This window comes from Elephas maximus, chromosome 8 (assembly GCF_024166365.1).
Source record: "Elephas maximus indicus isolate mEleMax1 chromosome 8, mEleMax1 primary haplotype, whole genome shotgun sequence".
Lineage (NCBI taxonomy): Eukaryota > Metazoa > Chordata > Mammalia > Proboscidea > Elephantidae > Elephas > Elephas maximus.
This window is the reverse complement of record NC_064826.1, coordinates 15753490-15772706: the sequence shown is the minus strand read 5'-3', so window position 1 is coordinate 15772706 and position 19217 is coordinate 15753490. Positions and strand designations below refer to the sequence as shown.

General features: G+C 44.1%; 1 protein-coding gene across 1 annotated transcript in view; it reads left to right on the top strand.

The window, feature by feature from the left end:
• Positions 1-6357, top strand: part of EXOC4 (exocyst complex component 4) — an 830068-nt gene extending 823711 nt beyond the window's left edge. Inside the window, exon 18 of the mRNA XM_049894654.1 lies at positions 5541-6357. Within this exon, the coding sequence (XP_049750611.1) occupies positions 5541-5778 (238 nt within the window). The 3' untranslated portion in view covers positions 5779-6357. The remainder of the gene's footprint in view (positions 1-5540) is intronic.
• The last annotated feature ends 12860 nt before the right edge of the window (positions 6358-19217 follow it).

Below are 19217 nucleotides of genomic sequence, written 5' to 3'. Positions count from 1 at the left end.
TTGTTGTTTCCTCCCAGCATGGAACAGCAGCCTCTGCAGAAAACCAGCCCGTATCCCTGGAAACAATTCATCAGATTTTTCCAAAAGAAATCCAATTTCTTCTGGTCTCATTGTTACTTCTTAAGATAAATGATGAAAATATCAACCTTATAATACAAAGAAACCCAATTCTTCTCATCTAATTTCTGTGAAAGGCAGCACAAACCACTTATTGCATCTGTAGCCGTCCCTGATGCTTTGGAGTCCTTGGCCGGAGGAGACAGGAGTGGTTCTATAACTATTCCCAGACCAGACTCTCGCTCAGACTCCTGGCTGTGGAGAAGACAGGAGAGGTTCTATAACTATTCCCAGACCAGACTCTCGCTCAGACTCCTGGCTGCGGAGGAGACAGGAGAGGTTCTATAACTATTCCCAGACCAGACTCTCGCTCAGACTCCTGGCTGCGGAGGAGACAGGAGAGGTTCTATAACTATTCCCAGACCAGACTCTCGCTCAGACTCCTGGCTGCTCAGCCGGTGGGAGTCAGAGTGTCCGGGGTTGGAGCCCTGGGAACCTGTACTTCCATAAGCTCCTCCAGTCGTTTTAGAGTTTGAGAACCACTAGTCTAGAAATTGCAGCCATCAAGTCCCTTGCATCTTGAAGGACTCCTGAGCCCCAACTCCTTCTCATTGTTTTTGGTAAATTTAGATTCATATTTGGGTCCTTTATGAGCAATTTTAAAAAGTTATCCTTCGGTAGTTCCCTAACTGCACAACTGTCTCCCTCACCTGTGTATCTAAGAGAAGCAGAATTAGATGAGAAGGGGCCTCATTTCTCAAAGCAGTCCGGCATCAGAGAGGAAGCTGTGATGTGCCAAGGGCCATGTGAAGCTGCGGAGTAAATAATGGTGTGTTTTCTTACAGCATCAAGTTTTTCTTAAAACTTTTTTTTTTTGAGAGTATACACAGTAAAACATACACCGATTCAACAGTTTCTACATGTAGTTTAGTGACATTGATTACACTCTTCAAGTTGTGCAACCATTCTTGCCCGCATTTTCTGAGTGATTCCTCCATCATTAACATAGACTCACTGTCCCCTAAGGTTCCTATCTAATCTTTTGAGTTGCTGCGTCAATTGGATTCCATATAGCTAGTTCTTAAAAGAGCATAATGCTCAAGGCAGACCTTTTCTTACTAGTTAAGCAAAACTATTGCTCAGTTTTAAGATGATTTCAGGGGATGTTTTTGGTTTAAGGCTTAAAGATTATCTTAGGGAAATAGTTTCAGGGGTTCATCCACCCTCCATGGCTCCAGAAAGTCTAGAGTCCATGAGAATTTGAAATTCTGTTCTGAATTTTCTCCCTTTTGATCAGGATTCTTCTGTGAAATCTATGATCAAAATGTTCAGTAATGGTAGCCGGGCACCATCCAATTCTTCTGGTCTCATGACAAAGGAGACAATTAGCCACACATTTGATATCCTCTTCGTATTCCTGACACTCTTTTTCCTCTGTGCTCCAGGTAAATAGAGACCAACTGTTGTTCCTTGGGTGGCTGCTTGCAAGGTTTTAAGACCCTGGGCGCTATTAAAACATTATTTTTTGTTTGTTTTTATTTTTTTGTCTTGTTATTGTTGTTAGTTGCCATCGAGTCTATTCCAACTCATGGCAGGCCCACGTGTTGCAGAGTAGAACTATGCCCCCTAGGGTCTTCTTGGCTCGTTGCCAAGCCTTTTCTTCCAAAGTACCATTGAGTGGGTGTGAACTGACAACCTTTAGATTAGCAGTCGAGCATTTTACACCACCTAAGGTCATTAAAACATTATTTTTAAATTACAACAGATATATTGAACAGTAGGATACAAAATTCACTTGGTTTTATACTAAACATGAAGCTTCAAAAAATAACCTGAGTGTAGCTGCTATTGGACTCCCAAGCCCTAGAGGGTAGAGTCCTTTCTCATCTTGTATCAGAAGTACCTCTGGCTACATCCAGCATTACCCTCAACCGGTGATTCCTAAATATTTGGTTCCATGAGGTTAAAATGAACTGTCATTTGAAACCATTACAGAAAATTAGCACTAAGAGAACCCTCTACACAGGGATGCTGAAAGATTTGCTCTCAGGAGACACTCACTAACTTTACAATCTAAGATGAGTATTTTCCATCCCCGCCACTATCTAGGGAATATTTACAAAAGAGTGTTATTTCTCCTATTTTGAAACAGAGTATGTTAAGGTGGAAATAACACAAATGTCCCTCAACAGATGAACGGATAAAGAAATTTGGTATATCCATACAACGGAATATTACTTTACATAAAAAAAAAAATTTTTTTTTTTTTTTTATAAAGAGAGCCTTAAGAACAGTATTGCTAAGTGAAATAAGTCACACACAAAAGGACAAATAGATCCTGCTTTCAGGAAATATATCTAGAGCACGCAAATGCACAGAGACAAGCGTTTCTTAGTGGTTACAGGGGTCAGGGTGGAGAGATGGGGAGTTACTGCCGAAGGTGTACTGAGTTTCTCTTTGGGGTGATGAAACAATTTTGAACATGGATAGTGGTGACAGTGACACAACATGGTGAATGTAATTCATGTCCCTGAATTCTACATGCTAAAATGGCAAGCTTTTTTTGTATGTATATTTTACCACAAAAATTTTAAAAAAGGAGTATTTGAATTAGATAAGGAAGTTTAACACAGCAGGAAAAGGAATTACCATGCTAAAAGACACATACAAAAAACTCATCTTGAGCACATTCTCATGGTGGCAGCAATTTATAAAATGTTTTTGAGCCTAATTGGACTGGACTAAAAGCAAAGAGGTTTCTGGGATAAAATGAAAGCTTCAAAGGTCAGCGGAGCAGGGGCTGGGGTCTGGGGAACTTGGTTTGAGGGGACTTCTAAGTCAATGGGCAAAATAATTCTATTATGAAAACATTCTGCATCCCACTTTGAAATGTGGCGTCTGGGGTCCTAAATGCCAACAAGCGGCCATCTAAGATACATCAATTGGTCTCAACCCACCTGGAGCAAAGGCAAAGGAAGAACACCAAGGTCACACGACAACTAAGAACCCAAGAGACAGAAAGGGCCACATGAACCAGAGACCTACATTATCCTGAGACCAGAAGAACTAGTTGGTGCCCGGCCACAATCGATGTCTGCCCTGTCAGGGAACACAACAGACAACTCCTGAGGGAGCAGGAGACCAATGGGATACAGACCCCAAACTCTCATGAAAAGAACATACCTAATGGTATGATTGAGACTAGAGGAATCCCAGAGACAATGCTCCCCAGAACGTCTGATGACACAGGACAGGAACCATCCCCGAAGACAAATCACCAGGCATGAAAAGGACTGGTCAGTGGGGGGGAAAGAGATGCCGATGAAGAGAGAGCTAATTAAATCAGGTGGACACTGGAGAGTGTGTTGGCAACTCTTGACTGGAGGGGGGATGGGAAGATAGAGAGAGAGGGAAGATGGCAAAATTGGCACGAAACGAGAGACTGTAAGGGCTGACTCAATAGGGGGAGAGCAAGTGGGAGAAGGGAGTAAGATGTATGTAAACCTACATGTGACAGACTGATTGGAATGGTAAATGTTCACTTGAAGCTTAATAAAAATTAATAAAAAAAAAAAATGTTTTTGAAATTATGAAGCTCCCAGAATGTATTCCTCACCCCCAAGAAGAATGGCTTAGTTTTCCCAGAGGACATTCTTTTTTTCAAGATGATTCTGATGAAAAAGAAACCAATCCAAGGCCTTGAGTCCAATAGTACAGTGTTCCTGGTCTATCGGTAAGACCCCTTTACCCCAAGAGTTACCTTGAGCCAGTGGCCTTGTTCTGTCCCTTTGATCCTGGCAAAACTACCTTCTCTGTCAGGAAGAGGGGAGGAGGTAAACCATACCTGGGAAGACTCTCCTGTCCTTTTGCTCATGAGCTGTGATAGCAATGCTGGCTTAGAGCCTACAATGAACTTGACCTCCTGGATCATTTGGAGTGGCCATGCAAGCCATGTCTTCAGAGTCCAATGGACTCGTTGAGGGATACTGGTGGCATAATGTTGTTTTAAGAACGGCTAGTAGTCACCTTCTCCACTTTCTGACACCCATCTCTCTCTCCTCTCTGCACCGAAGAGTCACTCTAGTGCACACTTCTATTACAGCACCACTCCCTACCCTCTCCCCCCAGCCCCCGCAGTGGCCTTGCCACGAAAGGCTCTCGAGTCCCCTCCGTTTTTGCTAGAATTACAGTCGATCCCCTCCCAGACCATCTCACACACCACTGTAACACTGGTCTTGCAGAAGCACCGCTTTGAATTGGTGCCTCTGCTCTCAACAGAGCCTTGGAGGGAGGGAGTGAGGGATCCTTTATCGACTTAATTAGGCCTGAAGTCCTAGCCTGACGTTCGAGCTCTCTGCCTTCTGTCTTTAGCTGCCTTTTCCCACGACTCTTCTGCTGTCCCCCCATGCTCCCTAATGTAACCAGATTACTCTTGCCTGTCTTTCTTTGCACATGCTCTTCCCTCAATCTAGAATTTCCTTCCGGGAAGCCCTGCCTGACAGAATCCTACCCCATAGGAAGTCTTCCTTGACGCCTCACCCTCCCCTCAACATGGTAGAGTTTCTCCTTCCTCTGAAAGCCATTGCATTTACACCTTACTCATGGCACTTGGAGCATTCCTCTTGATAGTTGTCCATGTTGATGAAGAAAGATACTGGACTTGGAATAGAAACCTCATGTCCTGGCACAGTCACTCTCTTGGTGACACTGGGCAAATTCCCCAACTTGTCTAAAATGGAGTAATACCTCACTGGGTGCAGTGAGGGTTAAAGGAATGTCAACAGACACATAGTCACTATTTCTCTGACTTTTCAGTACCTTCCCTACTTGCCTCAGCTCTTTGAGGAAAGAGGCTGTGTCTTGATCATTATGTACTACTGTAACTACCGCTAATCATTATCATTATTGTTTCTGATAATAATAGTTCATGTTTATTGAGCACTTGGAATTGTGCCAGTAACTATTCTGAGCTTTATATGTATGAATCAGTTTAATCATTCAATAACCCTAAGAGTTATATATTTTTTTTTACTATTATTATCCCATTTATGGAAGAGAAAACCACCTATTTCACAGAGCAGCCAATGTATGAATGAATGAATGAGTGAGACAAAAGCTGCTGGCAGTGCCTGCCAGATAGTTCTCTCCCTCTTGGTTCTCTGCCCCACCTCTCTGTTTTCCTTCAGACCTCCTGAGGTAAATGCAAAACCAGGAGAAAGTCTAGAGTGGGCTGAGCCCCTGAAAAAACGTGAGGTCTCCCTGGATCTTCAGAGGCATCTTCTCATTGAAAGTGTGCCACAAGGGTAAAGTCCATGTCTGCATTGGTCCCCACCAGAGTCCCAGGGCCCAGCACAATGCCGAGGGGTCAATAAATGTTTACTGAGTGAATCAAGTAAAAATAAATAAACATCAGCATAGTCATTGCTACTGGAATGAAAGCGTTGACGGGGACACGGTGACCAGTGTGTGTCTTGCTTCCTCAGGCAGTACTACGAGATGCTGTACAACACGGCCGACGAGCTCCTGAACCTGGTGGTGGACCAGGGTGTGAAGTACACGGAGCTGGAGTACATCCACGCCCTGACCCTGCTGCACCGCAGCCAGACGGGCGTCGGGGACCAGGCCACCCAGAACATGAGGCTGCAGCGACTCAAGGAGATCATCTGCGAGCAGGCTGCCATCAAGCAAGCCACCAAGGATAAGAAAATAACCACCGTTTAGTGGGGCAGTGCAGCAGAGGGGGGACCATTTCCATTTCCTTAGTCATATGTGTCTTTGGTGTTGGGTTGGTATATTCTGAGCTGACTCGGTTTGTGCTACACTGATGCTTTAGTGGAGGGAAGGGGTAAGGATTATATTCTCTTAGCTTTGGCTTCTCTTATAAACCCTACAGGAAGTTTGTAGTATAGAATGTTTGGATTTAACGTCTAGTTTTAATGCAGTCGATTCCAAGAGGATGTGGGTGGGATGGCGAGGAAAGTGTGTCAAACTGTTGGATTCTGAAAAGTGAATGGATAAATTACCACTTAATGTCTTGCTGGTTGCCCAACATAGAGAGAACTCCAATTCCAGGCCATGGAAAACAGACTGCCACCTAAGTTGTCATCCCTTCTTAACCATTCAACAGGCTCTTATTATGTAAGATTTTGACTAAGGCTTGTCAGTTGACAGTTCAAAGAATTACACGTACATGCTTTGCTTTTTGTCCCTGTTGCCAGAATTGAATGAATGGCTTCTGGGCTAGCCACAGCTTTTAACTTTCCTAACCAAGAAAAGAAAAAAAAATTTTTTTTTTTTTTTAAACCAAGAAAACAGGGCTGTGGGGGCAGAAAAAAAGCCCTTTTATCCCAATGCCTGGGAGAGTTTTATATGCTCTGGCTTGTACACAGGTTATAGTTGCTTTATTGCCTTTTCATTTTATTTCTGCTATTAAAACCAAGAGCCATCAAATTAGTGATAAACATGAAAAATGAAAAGTGATTCAATCTTTTGCTTGATTTTTTTCCTGCTACTTTGCCAGAGAGGATGACTGTTAGGGAACTTCTCCCTGGGAACATCGACACTCACCTGTCCTCCTTATGAGCCCCTCAGTCTGTCTCACCCTAGAAAGTAGCCCCGAGTTGCTCAGCTGAGCACAGGGAAGATAGGAGAGCCTGTGACACTTCTCCTCTGTGCGGCTCCAGCTGAGTGCATTTCTAGAATGTTCTCCAGTGGTGTTGGTGCTCACTACTGTAGTGGCACACCATACCTTGCTGCTGTCCCATCTCCACATGCTTTTGCTGCCCCTGGTTGACGTGTCACAGAGGCGCTGTGCACTAATGGAGACACGCCTTGAAGACACAAGGGAGGGTGAGCTGGGAGGACTTTAACTGCACATGGTGGCGCCTCACGCCCTGATGGTCTGGAATTTTACACCTGTTTGTACAACTTGGGTCTTGGTGGGAAACACAGAAAATTAAAAAAAGTTTTGGGAAGCTGAAGTGCTGTACATTGTTTTTCTTGTATTCTTTATTCAGCAAACATTCCTGAAAGCCTAATACGTGCCCAACGCTGTAGCTGTGGGGACAGACAGAGGAGACGACACCCTTGTCTGCCTTTAAGAGAGACTGGGCTCTGACCAGCGTCCAACAGATGAACACTCGGGGCTGAGTTAGAGATCACGTCAGCGGGGGCGCGGCTGTGAAGGTGACCCGCAGGCAGCTGGAGGATGGCCTTCCTGAGGGTTCCAGCAGGGGGCGCGGCTGTGAAGGTGACTCGCAGGCAGCTGGAGGATGGCCTTCCTGAGGGTTCCAGCAGGCAGTAATGTCGTAAATTCTTGTGCCTCCAGAGGGCTGATTGGGAAGACGTTGAGCCTGTGTAAGAGTCAACCGTGGAAAACCGTACTGCTCCTGAACAACACCCTGGAAGTAGGTTGCCCAAGAGGAGGCAATGGCAGGAAGATGAGGGGACAGGAGAGCCGACCACTTCTGTTTGGAAGCTCTTTTAGTGACCGTGGCCTCCCAGCTTGGCTTCTGTCTGCCTTCTTTGCCCTCCTGTCCACTCTGGAGCAGTGTCAGAGATGCCAGAAGAGGCAGGGGTGGGATCAGAAGTGCTTTAACCAGCTAACCAGATGCGGTCGAGTCAATTCAGACTCATGGTGACTCGTGTGTCAAAGCAGAACTGCTCCATACGGTTTTCAATGGCTGATTTTTCATAAGTAGATCACCAGGCCTTTCTTCCCAGGTACCTCTGGGTAGACTCAAACTTCCAACCTTTCAGTTATGAACAGAGCATGTTAACTGTTTGCACCACCCAGGGACTCCAAATTCCTTGAAAAGGAGCTATCGATTCAAAGGATAGGACCTAATTCTTGATACGCATTGGCAAGCTGTGTTCTCAGCACTGCTCATAATGGTTTCTTCTACATCTTTTGGTGACTTTTGAATCTTATCATCACCTGTCATTATACCTTTCAATTTATAAACAAGCCACTCTTTGGGGTGGTATACCCTTCACCCCACAAGTTACTCATTTATACCTGACCCATTAGCACAGTTTCTTTTAACAACTTTGATCTTCATTTGTTGTTGCTTGCCATTGAGCCGATTCTGACTCATGGCGACCCCCTGTGTGCAGAGTAGAACTGCTCCACAGGGTTTTCAGGGCTGTGACCTTTTTGAACCAGATCGCCATCTTTTTATTCCTGCCTTACAGTGGGGTTTTTAATTTTACGGCCCAATTAGAGCATTTTCCCTCCTCACAGCTGATTACACTCCTGATGATTAGGCAAGAATGTGTTCCTCCAGCTGCCATTGCCCTGAAAGGGTGCTCTTTTCAGGCCCAAACCATCCCAGTTTAGTGACAGAACCTGGCCTGAGTTCCCACAGCCTTGAGACAGGCGGTCACACAGGACCTGTAATGGGACACCTCCCCACATACACACACCTGGAATTTCTGCCCTCTGCAGAGGCTCTCACCCCCAAAAGCCCAGCCCTTCTCCAGGGCTACATTCTTACCTGAATGTCTTCTAAGCTTGGCAGGCATTAATTTATGTCTCCTACAGCCTGGGGAGTAAAGCTTCACCTCAGCAAAGTTGAGCTGGCAGCCAAATCCAGTGGTCCTACTATCAGGTCATAGCCATGAACTTCTTGGCACTAATGCAGTCATTCATTCATTCAGTCAAAATATTCATCTGCCTGTTACAGGGTCAGGTGACTTGGGGGTTCATGGAATGATGAGCAAATGAGAGGCAGCCTCTTGGGACACAGAGCCAACACGTGCATGGGCTTCATACAGCATTCACTCTGAAGTTGGCCTCCCAAGTCCATATTTCCGCCTCCATCTGCCCAGACTGCCCTTTCCTTCAGGAAGCCAGCTCATAAGACTGAGGACTGAAATCTCCAGCCCCGCGCTCTGCTGCTCTGCTCTGAGCTTTGCTCTTCTGGAGGCTTGGGACTGTGTCTGACTATTCACCGTGCCCCACCGGTTAGCCCAGTGCTGACAGTGCTTCCCTTACCCCATGTTGCTGGAAGAAGTGGACTTCCTCCCGCCCCCAAGGCACCATCAGTGGACATTACATTCAGGATCCTGGCTGTGAGGCTCAGCTGCGGCTGCCTCCCCAGGAACAGGGCACAGAGAGTTATAGTGAAGACCAGAGGGAGAACAGGGTCAAGCTCCAGGGCTGAGTAGGCCCAAAGAGACGCACTCCACTCAGGGCAAATGTGGTTGGAGTCCACCAAAGTACCTGTTCTAGCAGGATATGAAACTCAGGCAAGCCCCCATCAACACGTCATGCTTGAAAAGCCAAGCGTGAGCTAAAGTACACCCAACTGAGAGTAGTTGTCTTAACGTGGCAGGGCTGTGCAGCAAATTGGGTATCATTTGGAGGGAAGGAAGTGAGGTACTAAGCACAGAAAAACAGAGAGTGGCTGGGTTCAGCAAAGGTCTCAACTTTGTCTTAATTAGGCACAGTTGTTGAACAAAGTACATAATTAATAAGCATGGGACCAGATGTGAATTGTGGTAGAGTCCTTTCCAGAAATGGAAGCTGTAATGAAGTGTACACAGCTGGAAGTGGTTGTCCTAATTTGGCGGGGGCAGAAGGGCTGTCTGGAATCTTGAAGAGGTGTAAGATGCACACTGCAGGTTTACACCTGAAAACAACTAATCCTGTTCCGGCTGGGCTGGGTGTAATGAGATAGAGCTAATTATCAAGAGTGTAATGAGATGCAAAAGCCACTGGGATGGAGCTGGAAGTTTCTTTCAAAGTGAACCAAGACGCAAACACCAGAAAAGAACCCTGCTAACAAAGCGAGGTGTGCGTGATGAAGTGCTCGTGATTTGAGGTGCCTCACCATACCCGGTCTCTGGTTAGACCTGTTGTCAGACATTCACACCTGGAGCACAAGGCCCTGTCCCCGAGAATGCAATGACCTGTAAAAGCTGAGTATGTGTTCTTTTAAATCTATTTGCAGCTTATGTATGTACATATACCTGAAAAAATAAATGAAGGACTCGGGAGCCAAGATGGCAAAATAGATGCTTCCATCAAGCCCTCTTTACAACAAAGACCCCAAAAAACAAGTGAAATGAGTATATTTGTGACAAGCTGGGAGCCCTGAGCATCAAAGGCAAGCTTAGACAACAAACTGAGGGGCAGGAGGAGGAAAAGGCTGTTCAGAAGTGGAGAGGAGTTATCGGACCTGAATCACGGGAAGCCCTCAGGCACCATTCCCGGAGCGGCGGCCGTGGGCTGGTCCCAGTGTTTGGCCGCAGTTTCCTCAGGGAGAAGCAGCAGCCACACAGCCCACTCATACCTCCGGAACCTGAGAAGAATGGCGCCCTCGGCAAAAGCTAAGTACTTGCATATATTTTACCGCGCCCCCCGCCCCACCCCAAGCTGACTTCAGCAGCTGAATCCCTGGGCCTGAGATAGACCCTGGTGAGCACCTAGAGCCATCCTCCTGGCCTTGGGGAAGGAAAAAATTTGCAACTGGGGGGAAAAGATAATTTGCTAGCTCCATTAACGGGGGGAGCTCAAGACAAAAGCGACTTCTGTCTAGGTATAAACCATCCGTGGACCTTGAGCACCTTTCCCTTCTGCATGGACCTTGTGTGGGCCTATTTTGGGAGAATAGGCCCTTGTTGGCAAACTCCGACCATTTCAGCAGTGCGGTGGAGAGGTGGGTGTTTGCCATTTGACTTTGCTTTGCCTATTAAACAAGGTCCTCACCTACCCACATCAGGGACCTAAGGACTGGTAGCTCCACTCAGGTCACCCAGCCACCTGTGACAGAGGTCCAAAGATAACTGGTGCCTCCCAGTCCTTACAACCATAAAATTTGGGTGCCCATCGTCCCTCTGCAGAACCCACCCACCAGCATGCTTTAGGGAACAGAGACACATTTTCCTCAGAGACACTTGGGGGTCAGTTCTCAGCCCCCTGCCTTGTTCAGAGCGTGACCCCCTGGTGCAATCAGATACTGGTATATACGCCAATCACCCCTGCCCCTCTAAGACTGAAGGACAGAGCCTTTACCACACACTTGATGATCAGCTACCTGGACACCTGAGCTGAATTCATACAAGAAAACTGAATGGACTCCTAGACTGATATACCTGATAACAGCTCTAGGCAGCTGGGGACAGGACACCAGAGCTGCAAAGGTGAAAATAATCAAGCTAGCTCACTCAAGCAACCTATAGGCGTATACCAAAACAAAACAAAGCAAGCAGCTACGACACAGTAAGCAAGCATAAACTAATACAATAACTTATAGGTGGCTCGGAGACAACAGTCAATATCAAGTCACATAAAGAAACAGGCCATGATCACCTCAACAGGCTCTCAAAACAAAGAATCCAGGGATCTTCTAGATTAAAGTGCATTCCTGGAATGACCAGATGCAGAATACAAAAGTTTAATATACAGAACCCTTCAAGATATCAGGAAGGAAATGAGGCAACACACAGAACAAGCCAAGGAACACAGAGATAAAACAACTGAAGAACTCAGAAAGATTATTCAGGAACATAATGAAAAGTTTAATAAGCTGGAAAAATCCAGAGACAGACAGCAATCAGAAATTCGGAAGATTAACAATAAAATTACAGAATTAGATAACTCAATAGAAAGTCAGAGGAGCAGAATGGAGCAAGTAGAAGCTAGAACTTCTGAACTCGAATAAATCACTTGGCACTAATATATTTGAAGAAAAATCAGATAAATTAAAAAAAATGAAGAAACCTTAAGAATCATGTGGGACTCTATCAAGAGAAATAACCTACGAGTGACTGGAGTACCAGAACAGGGAGGGATAACAGAAAATACAGAGAAAATGGTTGAGGATTTGTTGGCAGAAAACTTCCCTGATATTGTAAAAGATGAGAAGATATCTATCCAAGATGCTCATTGAACTCCACACAAGGTAGATGTTAAAAGAAAGGCACCAGGACATATTATAATCAAGCTTGCCAAAACCAAAGATAAAGAGAGAATTATAAGAGCAGCGAGGGATAAACGAAAAGTCACCTACAGAGGAGAGCCCATAAGAATAAGCTCGGACTACTCCGCAGAAACCATGCAGGCAAGAAGGCAATGGGATGACATATTTTTTAAAAATTGAAGGAAAAAAAATTGCCTGCCAAGAATCATATATCCATCAAAACTGTCTCTTAAATATGAAAGTGAAATTAAGACATTTCCAGATAAACACAAGTTGAGGGAATTCATAAAAACCAAACCAAAACTACAGGAAATACTAAAGGGAGTTCTTTGGTTAGGAAATCAATAATATCAGGCAACAGCCCAAGACTAGGACACTGGGCAGAGCAACCAGAAGTCAACCCAGACAGGGAAATCCAAAAAAATAAAGCAAGATTAAAAAAAAAAAAAAAAACCAACACAGGGTAACGGCGATCTTATTCTATAAAAGAAGACAACATTAAAATAATAAAGAGGGACTAAGAAATGTACTAATACACCTTCCATATGGAGAGGAAGATACGGCGATACAAAGAAATGAAAGTTAGTTTTAAATTTAGAAAAATAGGGGTAAATAATAAGGTAACCACAAAGGAGACAAACTATCCTACTCATCAAAATAAAATACAAGGGAAAAGTACAGACTCAGCAGAAACAAAATCAACAACAACAAATATGAGGAAAGGACAATATATAAAGAAAATCTACTCAGCACATAAAGAGGGAAAAAGAAACTGTCAACACACAAAAAAAGACATCAAAATGACAGCACTATATTCACACCTCTCCATAATTACCCTGAATGTAAATGGACTAAATACACCAATAAAGAGATGGAGAGTGGCAGAATGGATTAAAAAACAAGATCCATCCATATGCTGCCTACAAGAGACACACCTGAGACTTAGAGACACAAACAAACTAAAACTCAAAGGATGGAAAAAAATGTATCAAGCAAACAACAATCAAAAAAGAGCAGGAGTGGCAATATTAATTTCTGACAAAATAGACTTTAAAGTTAAATCCATTAGAAGGGATAAGGAAGGACACTATATAATGATTAAAGGGACAATACACCAAGAAGATGTAACCATATTAAATATTTATGCACCCAATGACAGGGTGTAAGATACATAAAACAAACTCTATCAGCACTGAAAAGTGAGATAGACAGCTCCACAATAATAGTGGGAGACTTCAACACACCACTTTCAGTGAAGGACAGGACACCCAGAAAGAAGCTCAATAAAGACACAGAAGGTCTAAATGCCTCAATCAACCAACTTGACCTCGTAGACATACACAGAGCACTCCACCAAACAGCAACCAACTATACTTTCTTTTCTAGTGCACATGGAACATTCTCTAGAATAGACCACATATTAGGTCATAAAGCAAGCCTTAGCAGAATCCAAAACATTGAAATATTACGAAGCATCTTCTCTGACCATAAGGCCATAAAAGTGGAAATAAATAACAGGAAAAGCAGGGAAAAGAAATCAAACACTTGGAAGCTGAACAATACCCTGCTCATAAAACACTGGATTATAGAAGACATTAAGGATGGAATAAAGAAATTCAGAGAATCCAATGAGAATGAAAACACTTCCTATCAGAACCTTTGGGACACAGCAAAAGTGGTGCTCAGTGGCCAATTTATATCAATAAATGCACACATCCAAAAAGAAAAAAGGGCCAAAATCAAAGAATTATCCCTACAACTTGAACAAATAGAAAGAGAGCAATGAAAGAAACCCACAGGCACCAGAAGAAAACAAATACTAAAAATTAGAGCTGAACTAAATGAAATAGAAAACAGAAAAACAGTTTAAAGAATTACAAGACCAAAAGCTGGTTTTTGGAAAAAATCAACAAAATTGATAAACCACTGCCCAAACTGACAAAAGAAAAACAGGAGAGGAAGCAAATAACCCAAATAAGAAATGAGATGGGCAATATTACAACAGACCCAACTGAAATTAAAAGAATCCTACCAGATTACTATGAAAAACTATTCTCAGAATTTGAAAACCTAGAAGAAATGAAGGAATTCCTAGAAACACACTACCTACCTAAATTAACACAAACAGAGGTAGAACAACTAAATAGACCCATAACAAAAGAAGAGATTGAAAAGGTAATCAAAAAAAAAAAAAAAAAGCCCTGGTCCGGATGGCTTCACTGCAGAGCTCTACCAAACTTTCAGAGAAGAATTAACACCACTACTACTAAAGGTATTTCAGAGCATAGAAAAGGAAGGAATACTACCAAACTCATTCTATGAAGCCACCATATCCCTGATACCAAAACCGGGTAAAGACATCACAAGAAAAGAAAATTACAGACCTATGTCCCTCATGAACTTAGATGCAAAAATCCTCAACAAAATTCTAGCCAATAGAATTCAACAACATATCAAAGAAATAATTCACCCTGACCAAGTGGGATTCATACCAGGTATGCAGGGATGGTTCAACATTAGAAAAACAATTAATGTAATCCACCACATAAATAAAACAAAAGACAAGAATCACATGATTTTATCAAATGATGCAGAAAAGGCATTTGACAAAGCTCAACACTCATTCATGATAAAAAAAAACTCTCAGCAAAGTAGGAATTGAAGGAAAATTCCTCAACATAATAAAGGGCATTTATACAAAGCCAACAGCCAACATCACCCTAAATGGAGAGAGCCTGAAAGCATTCCCACTGAGATGGGGAACCAGACAAGGATGCCCTTTATCACCACTCTTATTCAGCATTGTGCTGGAAGTCCTAGCCGGAGCAATTAGGCTAGATAAAGAAATAAAGGGCATCCAGATTGGCAAGGAAGAAGAAAAAGTATCTCTATTTGCAGATGACATGGTCTTATACACGGAAAACCCTAAGGAATCTAGAAAACTACTGAAACTAATAGAAGAGTTCAGCAGAGTATCGGGATACAAGATAAACATACAAAAATCAGTTGGATTCCTCTACACCAACAAAGAGAACATCGAAGAGGAAATCACCAAATCAATGCCATTTACAGTAGCCCCCAAGAAGATAAAATAAAATAAAAATACTTAGGAATAAATCTTACCAGAGATGCAAAAGACTTATACAAAGAAAATTACAGTACACTTCTGCGAGAAACCAAAAGAGACCTACCTAAGTGGAAGAGCATACCTTGCTCGTGGATAGGAAGACTTAACATTAGAAAAATGTCTATTCTACCAAAAGGGATCTATACATTTAATGCAATTCCTATCCAAATCCCAATGACAATCTTTAATGAGATGGAGAAACAAATCACCAATTTCATATGGAAGATAAAGAGGCCCCGGATAAATAAGACATTACTGAAAAAGAAGAACAAAGTGGGAGGCCTTACTTTACCTGATTTTAGAACCTATTATACCGCCACAGTAGTCAAAACAGCCTGGTACTGGTACAACAACAGATACATGGACCAGTGGACCAGATATGAATAGACACTTCACTAAAGAAGACGTTCAGGTAGCTAACAGACATATGAGGAAATGTTCACGATCATTAGCCATTAGAGAAATGCAGATCAAAACTACAATGAGATTTCATCTCACTCCAACAAGGCTGGCATTAATCCAAAAAACACAAAAGAATAAATGTTGGAGAGGCTGTGGAGAGACTGGAACACTTATACACTGCTGGTGGGAATGTCAAATGGTACAACCACTTTGGGAATCTATTTGGCGCTTCCTTAAAAAGCTAGAAATAGAACTACCATATGATCCAGCAATCCCACTCCTTGGAATATATCCTAGAGAAATACGAGCCTTTACACAAACATATATGCACACCCATGTTTATTGCAGCACTGTTTACAATAGCAAAAAGAGGGAAGCAACCAAGGTGCCTATCAACGGATGAATGGATAAATAAATTATGGTATATGCACACAATGGCATACTATGCATCGATAAAGAACAGTGAGAAATCTGTGAAACATTTCATAACATGGAGGAACCTGGAAGGCATTATGCTGAGTGAAATCAGTGAGTTGCAAAAGGACAAATATTGTATAAGACCACTATTATAAGAACTTGAGACATAGTTTAAACCAAGAAGAAAACATTCTTTTGTGGTTATGAGAGGGGAGAGGGGCATTCACTAATTAGATGGTAGATAAGAACTACTTTAGGTGAAGGGAAAGACGGCACATAGTACAGGGGAGGTCAGCACAACTGGACTAAACCAGAAGCAAAGAAGTTTCCCAAATAAACTGAATGCTTCAAAGGCCAGCGTAGCAGGGGCAGGGGTCTGGGGACCATGGTTTCAGGGGACATGTAAGTCAATTGGCATAATAAAATCCATTAAGAAAACATTCTGCATCCCACTTTGAAGAGTGGTGTCTGGGGTCTTAAATGCTAGCAAGCAGCCATCTAAGATGCATCAGTTGGTCTCAGCCCACCTGGATCAAAGGAGAATGAAGAACACTGAAGACACAAGGCGATTACTAGCCCAAGAGACAGGAAGGGCCACATGAGCCAGCAACTACATCATCCTGAGACCAGAAGAACTAGACGGTGCCCGGCTATAACCGATGACTGCCCTGACAGGGAACACAACAGAGAAACCCTGAGGGAGCAGGAGAGCAGTGGGATGCAGACCCCAAATTCTCATAAGACCAGACTTAATGGTCTGACTGAGACTAGAAGGACCCTGGTGGTCATGGCCCCCAGACCTTCTGTTGGCCCAGGACAGGAACCATTCCCAAAGCCAGCTCTTCAGACAGGATTGGACTAGACAATGGGTTGGAGAGGGATGCTGGGGAGGAGTGAGCTTCTTGGATCAGATGGACACTTGAGACTATATTGGCATCTCCTGCCTGGAAGGGAGATGAGAGTGTGGAGAGGGTTAGAAACTGGCGAAATGGACACAAAAAGAGAGAGTGGAGGGAGAGAGCAGGCTGTCTCATTAGGGGGAGAGTAATTGGGAGTGTGTAGCAAGGTGTATATGGGTTTTTGTGTGAGAGACTGACTTGATTTGTAAACTTTCACTTAAAGCACAATAAAAATTATTAAATAAATGAAAAAATAAGGACGGTCAGTGCTTCCAGGTGAGTGAGCATGTTGCTGTTGTACTCTGTCCCATTTTGAAATGTGATCCCTGGCTTTGAGACCAGTCTGATGACTTTGCAGTAGATACTCCAGGAGGGACCTGACCCCAGACCGAATCAATAGTCTCCCCCATCCAAACTTGCTTCATCACCAGGCGGCATTTTCCTAAGGATTTACTTTCTGCAAGAGATCGGACAACCATTTTGTTCATTTGTATTTTATTACAGCTATTTTTTTTATTGTCCTGTTTAGACACTAGTTGTTGGGCACTTAATACATGCCAGATACTGTGCTAACTGCTTTAACACGTTATCCCATTTACTCCTCACTGCGACCCTAGCAGATAGAGCCTGTTATCACCCCCTTTACAGAGGGAACAAGGCTCTGATTAAAGACTTCACCTAGACCACACAGCCCTGAGTGGCCCAAGGACACCTCGCTCTGCCCAGTGCCAGATTCCATATCTGAGACCCTCATGTCTCTCTTGGGGGCCAAGCCCCTTCACCTCCAGGAAGCAGAGGGAGGGGCCTCATGTGCTCCACTTGGGCTCCAAGGACATTCCCTGCCAGGTTGATCCACTGTCATCTGTCCTCCCTGCAGCCCCCAGGGAGCCACTTCCTGGACTGAGATTTGAGGTGGCCGTTCCCCACTCTCGCTGGTTGTCCTCAGCCCGCAGCCTGAGCGCTCCTCCGTGGCCAGTAACCAAAAAACCCATTGCCATCAAGTTGATTCTGACTCACGGCAACCCCATGTGACAGAGTAAAACTGCCCCATAGGGTTTCCAAGGCTACAAATACTTAGGGGAAGCAGACTGTCATGTCTTTCTCCCGTGAGGTAGCTGGTGGGTTCAAACCGCTGACCCTTAGGTTAGTAGCCAAGTGCTTAACCACTGCGCCACCAGGGCTCCTGCTGTGGCCAGTACATCCACATTACCCTCAGGAAGAAGCTCTGGCCTAGGGGCTGAGCCCAGCCAGCCAGCTGGAGGCTGCTGATGACCTACACCTGGGCCAACGGCTGGAGAGGCCCGGAGTGTGAGAGCGTAAAATGCTCAGGTTCTAGAATCTTCTGTGCCTTGGCTCAAAATCTCCCCTCAGCTTTTTACAAGTGGTTTGATGTACTAGTTATTAAACTCCCTAAGCATCAGTTCCCTCATCTCTGAAATGAGTTGTTGATAATAACAGTAATAGCTCCTATCCAACAGTGTTGTATAAAGAGGTGTTCATGCCTGCCACGTAGTAAATATTACACGGACATAATAAATAATAATACAATCTTATTATTTTATCCCATTCTCTGAAGCACTTTTGACCCAATATCTAAAAGCCTGCTGTGGGGATGCAGTACCATAGCAGAGCCCCCGCACAGGGCCTGTGGCTTAAAAGGCTGAGGTCATGGCAGGCTGGGCCCGGGACAGCTGCTGGCTGCCTCTGGAAGCCCGAAGCCCACACTGAACACCGTTTGTATTTTATTTCAAGATTGTACCCAGCTGCACCCCACCACCCTGACAGCCCATTCCTCTCATTGCCTCCAGTGGATTACGTGCATCTCATTAAAGTCACAAGGCTTCAGTATCCTTCAGGGACCAGGACTTGGCAGATTTCATGGCCTTCTGCCATGAATTTATCATTGCTCTTCCTGAAGGTGCTGAGGAACGGCCAGTGGGTCTCCAATGAGTTCCCAAATTGTCGTGTTATATGAAAGGAGAGTCTCAGTATTTCCCACTCGCCACCTTGTAGGAATATAGTAGGGTTGCATTTCCTGGTCCCTTGTGTTTGGGGGATCATGTGGTCACTGAGTAATAAGTAAAAGTGTATCACTCACTGGCTACAGTATGTAATTACCTGTGTGAAACCCTCCAGAGCTCACTTCCCTCTCTGCCATTACAGTGCAGTGAATTACTTAACATGGCCCTTCTGGCCATAGTCTTTGTAACTCCCACCAAATGAGTGGGTGGGACTATGCAAATGAGGTGCGTGGAACCCTAAAGAGGGGCTTGGTCAGTTTTGCCATCTGGCTAGGCTTAAAGGGATAGACACAGAGAGAGAGTAGGAGCTGTAACACTGAAGACAGAGAGGGACAGCTGTAACACCAGAGAGGGCAAGAAGCAGTGGCAG